Source organism: Penaeus japonicus, unplaced genomic scaffold, assembly GCF_977035675.1.
Source record: "Penaeus japonicus unplaced genomic scaffold, GWHDUDI00000001_assembly GWHDUDI00000010, whole genome shotgun sequence".
NCBI lineage: Eukaryota > Metazoa > Arthropoda > Malacostraca > Decapoda > Penaeidae > Penaeus > Penaeus japonicus.
In genome coordinates, this window is record NW_028234412.1 from 25283658 (window position 1) to 25293657 (window position 10000).

The 10000-nt window shown below is 46.8% G+C and overlaps 1 protein-coding gene across 6 annotated transcripts in view; it reads left to right on the forward strand.

The window, feature by feature from the left end:
• Nucleotides 1-10000, forward strand: part of fus (epithelial splicing regulatory protein fusilli) — a 149362-nt gene that overhangs the window by 115379 nt on the left and 23983 nt on the right. For 5 of the 6 annotated variants that reach the window (XM_043009187.2, XM_086541082.1, XM_043009183.2 and 2 more), the window contains exon 7: nucleotides 9376-9551. In XM_043009187.2, the coding sequence (XP_042865121.1) occupies nucleotides 9376-9551 (176 nt within the window). Of the gene's footprint in view, nucleotides 1-6436; nucleotides 7049-9375; nucleotides 9552-10000 lie in introns of those variants that run through there. The other variant, XM_043009186.2, reaches the window with a different exon arrangement.

Here is a 10000-nt window from a genome sequence, read left to right on the forward strand (position 1 = left end):
ATCCTCAAATTATTCCCCCCTCCCTGGCCTTCTTCCTCCTACTATCCTGCTATCCTCCTTATTCTTCTCTTTCCCCTATTTTGCCTCTTCTTTTCTTCTCATCTCGTCTCTTCTTTCTTCCTCCTCCTCTTCCTTTTTCCTCCTCCTAACCATCTTCTCTTCTCCATCTCCTCTTTTTCCTCCTCACCGTTATCGCCCCTTCTCTTTTTCTGTCGTACATCCTACTCTCTCTCTCTCTTATTCTCTTCCTCCCCATTTCACCCCTCTCCTCTCCCCCTCCCCCTTGCCCTCCCCCTCACCCCGCCTCGACCGTCCCTTGAGTGGAATTATGAGGCATGGCCCAAGCCGCTCTGGTTAGTCCGTTCACCAGCATGAGGTAGTTAATTAGCTTGGTAATTCACCGTCTGTAGGAGTTTAGGCCGGACGAAAGCAGACGTACGCAAACAGCCGTTCCCGCGGTCTGGGAAATATGAGCGTTGCGCCACCGCGTCGTAAGGGCGAGTCTTCCCCCGCGTCGCCTCGCCACCTCATGTCCTTGTGCCCGTGGGAAGTAAAGCGGCAGAAGCCTCAAGTGTTTCCCATCGAGGGTCTTATCTACCCTGTGATTAAGTTGATTACTCGTCCCGCCTGCACTAGACGCCTCTGCTAGCACTGCCTCGCGCGCTCCTTGCCTGTCACGGCCTGTCCCGTCCCGTCCGGCCTGCTTTCGTTAACTGCTTCATGGAAAAGATCCGTAGGTTTGTTCAGGAATTTAGGCTCTGAAAAATAGTCTTTGGATATTGGCATTGTTCCATTGTTTTATATAGCATTAATATTTATGTATGTATTGGTAGTGCTAAAGTGTTGATTTAAAAAGGGCCGTATCTATTAGAAATGAGAAATTGAAACTCGGCTGTGGAATCCCGTAGATTTTACTGACGAAGACGGTAATCGGCATATCCATTGTTGTGTTTATCATTACCTTCCTTTTAAAGCGAGTTCTCACGATTTATCGCAGTCATTAGAACTCTTCCAATTGCCGTTGAGAGTCTTTTTACAGTCAGTTGCAAAGACCATTAGAGGACGTGAGAAATCCGTCCTAAAAAATGCCAGAGAAACAACCCGCTTCAATTTCCGTCTGTTGCCTCCCAGGGGCGGTAGTGCCAGAGCCGTTGCTAATGGCAGGGATGACTCAAACGTGCTTTTCCTGCAACAGGTGCACCACCATTCCTTTTTTGAATTCAGGATCTAACATGAACCTTGCAAAACAACTAATATTTTGAGTTTTAGTAGAACCTGCCGGATTATAATTTTGTGTGGTGAATGGGTTGACGTTCTGGACGGTGAATCATTGTATACTACCATACAAATTATGAAGGACTGATTACCTGTTGCAGTACTTGCACTGTATGGACGTAGATTTGACTCTTCGGTCGAGTTTTGAAAAGATCTTTCCTTATTTTTTTTCCATATTTTACTTTTGTTACCTCTTTCTATATTAATTTTCCTCTTCCTCCTCTTCCTGCTCCTCTTCCTCCTCCTGCTCCTCCTCATCCTCTACATTTTTCAGCTCACTCTTTCTCTTCACCTTTCTCCTCTTCATCTTCCACATCCCCTCCTCCTCCTTCTTCTGTTCCTTCTCCCCCTCTTCCCCCTTCCTCCCCCTTTCACAAATCGCTCGTCATCTCACCTGCTGCGTCGCCTTGTCGCGCCTGGATGCACACACCTTAACGTGTAGCGATGCGACGACCAGCGACGAAAAGAAGTGCATTTCATCGCCCTGCGCGCGTTTTCTTTCGTCTTCCCATTTTATTTTATTTTTTTGTGTATACGTTAGATTTTTTTTTTTTTTTTTTATCGGCTTTTTTTGGGGGGGGATAATATTAGAAATGGTTTGTGTCCTATTTTTGTTTATTTTATTAAGAAGGCATGTTTTTTATGGGTATTTTATATTGATCTTTTGCAAGATAAAGATAACACCAAGATAACTTGATTGATGTTGCAGTAAATTATCTCGCAGTGGCATTTGTAAATTAAAATGTTACCTATAAGGGAGTGCATTTCCGTAAATGTAGTCCTAGTTCATCTGTTTTAGTTACAAGTGTGTGTGTGTCTGTGTGTCTGTGTGTCTCTTTCTGTCTGTGTGTGCACATGTTTAAAATGACATAGTTTGACATCGCATTATTATAGAAAACGAATAGAAGAAAATGGGAAATAACAAGGGTAACTCTATTGTTGCTGAAGAACGTACCATCTTTTAATTCTTATAAAGTTCGTGTGCTTCGTTTGCATCTATACAGATATATAATTATGCTAATGTATGTATAGTCATGGCAGGAAATAAACGGGGAAGGGATAGTTAGATTCGAGTGAGGATGTTATTGGAATTAATGAAATAATAATCAAAGGAAAAATCCAGCCCGTGCATAACCAGTACAGATATGGAAATGTGTATATATATTTTTTTCTTTCTTTTTTTGTTCCTAATCATTCTTAAGGAATTCAAGTTTTCTATTTAATATCCCGAGTCTGTCTGCCATTTGTTTTCGCGAAAATCAGAAGCTGCGAACCCCGAAGCCACAGATTTGCCACGGCGAAACGGAGTGATCGAGATTCGTGGGAAACTACGCACGAAATCGGCGAGGAAATATGGGGATTCGTCGGAGCTATTAATATGGGGGGGGGGCGGTATCCTTTGACGGGGGAAGGGGGGGGGTCTGAGAGACTAATGGTAGGAAGGGTGGTTTAATCTCACCCCCTTACTCCATCCCCTTTATTTATTTATCTATTTGTTTATTTATTTATTTATTCACTTATTTCATTTTCCCTTCCTATCCCTACCTCCTTCCCTCCTCTTCCTCTCCTTCCTCCCTCACCTGCTTTCTTCCCTTCCCCTTCTCTCTCTCTCACCCTTCCTTCTCTTCCCTCCCTCTATCCCTCACCTGTTGTCTTTCCTCCTCTTTCCTACCCTCCCTCCCTCATACTTAACAACCAACCTAACTACCTTTCAAAACCCCCTCCCCCACCCCTCCATTGCCTTCTCTCTTGCCCCCTCTCCCCCCATTCGCCCCCCCCCTCCCCGCATTCACCTTTGCCCCCCCTTCCTTGACCAAACATCCTGTTAGAGACCGATCACTTAGGCCTAGACGTCTTCCGGCTGCATTAGGCTAGATAGGCCCATTCTTACGTATTTTAGTTTTTGTTTTTTTTTTGTATAATTTTCTTTTATTTATGTTTTTCTTCTTCTTTGATGTCGGATTGTATTCTTTTTTTTCACAATGACGTCATAAGTCGAAGCTTTGTTATAGATAGGTTTGTTTGCGTGTGTTTTTATCTTTTTTTCTTTTACTTATCCTTTCTTGTCCTTTTCTTCGCTTGCATTTATTATTTTGTTTTCTTTCTCCTCCCATCTCTTTTTTTTTCTTATCTTACTTTTTCCCTTTTCTGCTATTTTCTCTGCGTCTTCCTCTTCCCTTTTTTTTCCTCCGTCCCTTTTTTTCTTTTCTTGTCTTTCTCATCCTCTTCATGATGCTTGCCCTTCCCATTCATTTTATAATTTCTACTTATGCTCTCCCCTTTTCTTCTACCTCCTCCTCTTCCTCCTCCTTCCCCTTCTGCTGCTTCTCCCCTCCTGCTGTTCCTCCCCCTCCTCCTCCTCCTCCTCCTCCTATTTATCTCTCTCTCCTACTCTCTCTCTCTCTCTCTTTCTCTTTCTCTCTCTCTCTCTCTCTCTCTCTCTCTCTCTCCCTCTCTCTCCCTCTCCTTTTCCTGCTTACAAGATCTATGTTATCTCTTCCCACCCACGCCCATCTACCCAAAAGGCACAGTTAAAGGGCGAATGTTTTGTCTCCTGTTGATCATTCTTGCATTGGTTCGTTCGTTCGTTCGTTCGTCCGTCCGGCCACGCGCAACAGGTGGATCAGCTGCCATCTGGTATCGAGTGTGGGAACTAACCGTCACCACAGCACCACCAAACAGCAGCGGCAGTGGTAATGGTGGAATAGGGGGGGGGGGGAGAAGGATGGAGGGACGAGAAAGACGAAGGAAGAAGAGGAATGAGAGGGGAGAAGAGTGGGAAAGGAGGAGAGAGGAAAGGGGAGGGGGAATGTGCTTACCCTCAGTTTTCCTTCCTGTGTGGGTTTACCTCGTTTTGGCGTGCATCGCAAGGCGCTTCTTCATCTGCTATCTCCTTCTCCTTTTCTTTCTTTATCGTCTCCTCCTATTTCCTTTTTTCTCTTTATTTTTCTTTCTTTTTTTTTCTTTTTTTTTCTTTTTCTTTTTTCTTTTTCTTTCTGCTGCTTCTTTTTTATTACTATTCTTCGTCATCGTCTTCTTGGTTCGAGATTTGAAGAGGCAATGTCCGATCGGGTCAGTGTGCGTGCGTGCGTGCGTGCATTTAGCAATGTTGTTGACATTCATGATGTCCTTTTGTTTTTTTTATTTTAGTGTTTCTAATTTGTATCGTAGAGGTAGAAGTCTTTCTGATGTTTTTGATTTCATCAGAATTTACTATTCATGCTGTTATTACATACATGCGCATTATTAATGTTATTGGCATTAATATTGGTTAGATTACTTGTTATGATTTTATTTCTAGTCAGTTTTATGATCATAAATCAATTGCTGGTTACCGTATAACAATCACCTGTCGTCATCATCCACATTCAAACATTAATTTTTACCAAATTTGAACATTAATTTACCATATCCGAACACCTATTCTACACCGCTGCCATTATTGCTTCTTCATCACTTCCCTCCCTCCCCTCTCTCTCCTCCCTCCATACTCTCCCCCCACCTCCTCCCTCCATATCCACTCCCTTCCCTTCCTCCGCCCCTTCCCTCCCTCCCTCTCCTCCCCTCAATCGGTCCCTCCCTCCCCTCCCCTTCCTCTCCTTCCTCCCTCCATCGCTCCCTCCCTATCCTCCCTCCCTCCATCCCGTCTCCATCATCATATTCACATGGCCGAAGCCTCCAGTGCTACATCCCTGTCGCCATCCGCCATACATAATCAGGGTGATGCTGAGTTGGCGCTACGGTCGCATCTCAGCAGATATTCGTTCTATCTCTCGCTTTTTTTTCGGTCTCTTTTTGTTTTTCTCTTCTCTCTTCTCTCTCATTTTTTTTTATTTTTTCGTTCTTTCTTCCTTACGTTCGCTGTCTCTCTTTCATTCTCTCTCTCTCTCTCTCTCTCTCTCTCTCTCTCTCTCTCTCTCTCTCTCTCTAATAGCGATAGAATGAATAGCAGAAAGACCACTGATATGAAAAAAAAACTATAAAAAGGCCTTCTACATATTTACACAAAACAAAGCAAGGGAAGGGGCAAGCTACTCTTGTCTTGTAAGGGAAGTGTGTGTGTGTGTGAGTGAGAGTGTGTGCGTGTGCGTGTGCGTGTGAGTGAGAATGTGTGTGTATTTGGAGGTGTAGCAGCGGAGAAAGTTGCCTTTGGTGATTTGGTATTGTGACAGGTTGTGATTATGAATATAGATACACACAGTGTGAATGTGCGCCCGTGACTCTGCATTTGCCCGTTTGTATTCTTTTTTTTTTTCACTTTCTTTCTCTTCCTTCCTTCCGTTCTCTTTCCTGACTTTATTCTTCTTTTTCTCTCTCTCTCTTTCTCACGCTTTTCTGTCGTTCTCTTCTTCCTCTTTCCTAATCTCTTTCTCTTAGTTTGTCTCTCTGTCTCTCACTTTGTATATCACTCTTCCATTCGTAATCTATCGTTATGATTTGAGAAATGGGCTAAAATATCATTGCTAAAATTGCAAAAAAAAAAAAAGGAACAAAAAATCGAAGGCGCCCGTGTGACCTCGACCGTGTTTCCGCTGTGGTCATGATTCCTCGAGACGCGACCCCTGACCCTCTACCACCCAGTCCCCCTCGACCCTCCCCTGCCCTGGTCCCCCCTGCCCTTTCCCTCGGCCTTCTCCCCCCCCCTTCCCAAATGCCCTCCCTTATCCTTGGTTTTGTTTATCACTATAAAATGCTCTTTTCCTTTTCTTTAATTCGTTGTTATAGTTGTTGTTGTTGTTGCACCAATGCACAGATATTGACGATTACACAGAATTGTTGCTGCCATAAGATAACGATTGTTGGGGTACTATGACTCTGCGTTCTTACTGCATGTTTGGTCACTTTCTTAAAGGTTTTTAGAAGTGTTATGTATGGAAAGGGCGTTAAGGGAAGAGAGAGAGAGAGAGAGAGAGAGAGAGAGAGAGAGAGAGAGAGAGAAAGCCCAAATGAAGAGATCAAAATAAGATAGAGAGCGAGCGAGAAAGAGGAGAGAGAGAGAGAAAGAGAGAGAGAGAGAGAGAGAGTACCCGAAGGACAATGCCGCAGCGAGGCGTAAGCAGACAGTATTGCATCGAGGTGTTGTGTCGAGGGTAGTCATGGGTGACCTCTCTCTGTCTCCCTGCCGCCCTGCCATAGTGCCTCTCGTTGCCCCTTCGGAGAGTCGTTCCACGAGCATGCTGGGGGCGCAGGGGGGCGCCCACGGGAGTGCCTTGGAATCGGCCGCGTCGCCGTCGCCTTCGCGAGTGTTGTCCCCCGAGGTCGTGGCGAATGGCAGTGAGGACGAGTTGGAGGGCGCGAGGCCCGAGGGCATGAGCGGCCGGGGAAAGCCGCAGCTCCGAGGCCCACTGTGGCAGCACGACGGAGGCGCGGGTACTCTGGCAGCGTCCATGCAGCAGTGTCGCCTCAGCGCAGCGGTCCCAGCCAGTGTACGTGGCGCCGCGCCATCACCAGCCTCGCCGTCCCAAGCCGCGCCTCTGGGCATCCACGCCTGCCCTCCCCTGCCTGCCACCAGCCCCGCTGCCCCTTCGTGGCCGCAGCCAGCTCAGCCTCGAGACCAGGGCGCGCATCGCAGCCTCCCTCACCAGCAGCGCCACTCGCACCACAGCCACTGCCAGGCCGCATCGCCTCACTACCAGCGGCCCGCCGGCGGCTTGCAGAAGTGGCAGGCGCCCTCGCGATCGCCGGCCAGGTGGGGGCGTGGGATGCACCGCCCGCCTCATTGCTCGCCCTTCAGCCCCGCCAGCTACGCTCTCGAGGCCCACGCCGCAGCAAGGTTTGCCCAGACATCCTTCGATTCAGTCCATTTGTCATTCCTCGGGGCTGCCACTCGGCTGCCCTGAGCATGCATGCGTTAGTGTTCGGTGGACGACTGCCAGTGCCTGACGCAGAGTAACAATGCGCGGGTGAAGCGCATGGCGATTCCTTGTGCGCCCGCGCCGTCCGAGTTCAAGGGAATCGGTCGGCCGTGACTGACACGGTCAGGCGGGCACATGACACACTCCCTCGGGGCATTCGCAAAGCAGTCATGGCGGGTCAGTCTCGACTGCCGCGTTCAGTCGCTCGTGTGTCTCGCAGCTGACGAATGAGGCGTAGCGGAGCAGTGTAAGTAGTAAGCAGGTTCCCCGCGTCCAGATGCGGATATTTGCGGCTGATCTCGCTTAGTAAACGACCCAGGAGCCTCCGTGGAGCTTCCCAGGATCTTGATAGAGGCCCCACAGCCACAGCTCTCGGCCGATCGGAATTCATGGCAGCCTGCCCGCCCATGAATAATGCCATGCATAATGCCACGGAAAAGTGTGATCTAGTGACAGTTTGGGGGGCATTGCTACCCTTGGAAACTCTCTTAGCTCAAAGGCTCTCTGGACAGCATTCAGATTTCGAAACATTGAAGTGTCCGTGACAGTGATGCGAAAAAAGTGATACCGTTAAACGACCATTATGATAAAGAAATCGGAATGTGGGGTGTGCGCGAGGCAGTGGGGAGCCGCGGATCAGGTGGTGGCCCAGGAGAACGTGCGGACGAGGAACAATAGGAGACGGGGTGGAGAATAGGGAGGGAAGGATGGGGAACGGAAGGGGAGGGAGTGGGGAGGATGGGAGGATGTGAATAGTTGCAAAAGAGATGGATGGGAGAAAGTCGGGGTGAGAAACGGATGAGGAAGACGGTATTATTTTTTGCGGAACAGGAACAAAAGAGAACGCGAAACAGAAGAGATAAAAGGTTAAAATACATGTGAATGCGTGTGTGCATGCATTATATATGAAACACACACACACACACACACACACACACACACACACACACACACACACACACACACACACACACACACACACACACACACACACACAGGTAGCTAGATATAAAAGTACAAGACTGTATACATGAATAAAAGAAAAGTGGGATAAAAAAAATCGAAATGCAGAGCGGTGCTGTAGCGAAGAGGAAAAAGAGGAAGAGGAGAAGGAAAATTAGGAGGAGGAAAAGAATGAGGAAAGTAAGGGAGGAATAAGAGGAAAAGGAGGGGGAGGAAAAGAATGAGGAGAGTAAAGAAGGGGGGGGGAGGAGAAAAGGAGGGAGAGTAGGAGTAGGAGGAAAGGCGAGTTTGGAGACAGACTCTGTGGACGCACGTGTCTGACCATGTAAGCAACTGCTCCATACGAGGACCGAGGACTAATCAATGTCAATGTTTATGAGACGGTGGCCTCCCCTCGTGCCGTCAGGATCAACCAACGGGAAGAACACCTCTGGGGGGGGGGGGGTAAGGGGGTAGGGAGTGAGGAGGGAGGTAAAGAGGGGGATAGAGGGAGGGAAGGAGGGAAGGGAGGCTAAAAGAAAGGTAGGAGAGAGAAATGGGGATGGGGAGAAGAGGGAGAGGGAGTAGGGAGATGGAGAGGGAAGGGGAAGAGAGTAAGTGGAGGGGGTCAAGGGTAGGGGAAGTGGTGAAAGAGACCGAAAGGCTGTGAGAGGAACGAAGAAGAAATCCGTGAAATGCTGCAGAAAAGTTGGAATTAGCGAAGCGGTAGCCGTAGCCCGTCCGCGGCTGCACCTCTGCCACCATTGCCAAACAAGCCGCCCGGCGCGTCACTTTGTTTTCATAACAAGTTTCTACCGGGCCGGACGCTGGAGAAATTTTGAGTTCATAGGAATATATTTATTATTTTTTTAGAGCACTTAACCCTTGTAATATTGGATTTGAATGGAGTTAGCTCTTTGCCTGGATGTCTCTCTCTCTCTCTCTCTCTCTCTCTCTCTCTCTCTCTATATATATATATATATATATATATATATATATATATATATATATATATATATATATGTATGTATGTATATATATATATATATATATATATATATATATATATATATATATATATATATACACACCACTTTTATATATTTATCTATCAATCTTCCTCTCTATCTCTCCCTCCCTCCCTCCGTCCCTCCCCCTCTCCCCACTCCTATTAGTCACCCTCAGTTATTTTTTATTACCACAGGAAATTATCATATCAATAACTAGCAGCATCCCGTAAACCACTTTTTTTTATGAAACACTTTTCCCACTCCACTACAACTCGGTGCTCTTCCTTTCGCAGGGGCGGCGTGGCCCTGTGCCTGAGCCCGCAGGGACGCAGGAACGGCGAGGCCCTCATCCGCTTCGTGTCCCCCGAGCACCGTGACATGGCCCTCAAGCGCCACAAGCACCACATCGGCAACCGCTACATCGAGGTCTACAAGGCGACCGGCGAGGACTTCATCAACGTGGCTGGAGGTGAGTAGCGAGGGGGGAGAGAGGGAGGGGAGAGAAGGAGGGGGGAGGAGGAGGTTATATACAGTAGAGGTAATGATAATTATTGCTCTCTGTATTGCGAGTTTCATTATCATTATTATTACCGGTATTGTCTTACCTTCATTGATATCAGTTTTATGACTACAATGTGTATTATCTCTACTGTAAACATGATCATGATTATTGATATTATTTGCATAATTATAATCGCAAATTATTGCACTTGCTCATTTTTTCAGTTTATTGTACGTCTTTGTTTATCAATTAAAGTAAAAAAAATGAAGGTCCACGTGCGCACGTAAACATACAAACAAGTAAGCAAATAGCCTTCAAATGAGAATATTTAAAACTTGATTGCTGGAGACAGATGAGTTGCCAGGTCGTTTGTTTATTCTGGGATTAAAGGGTAATGATATTGTGATATTGATGTT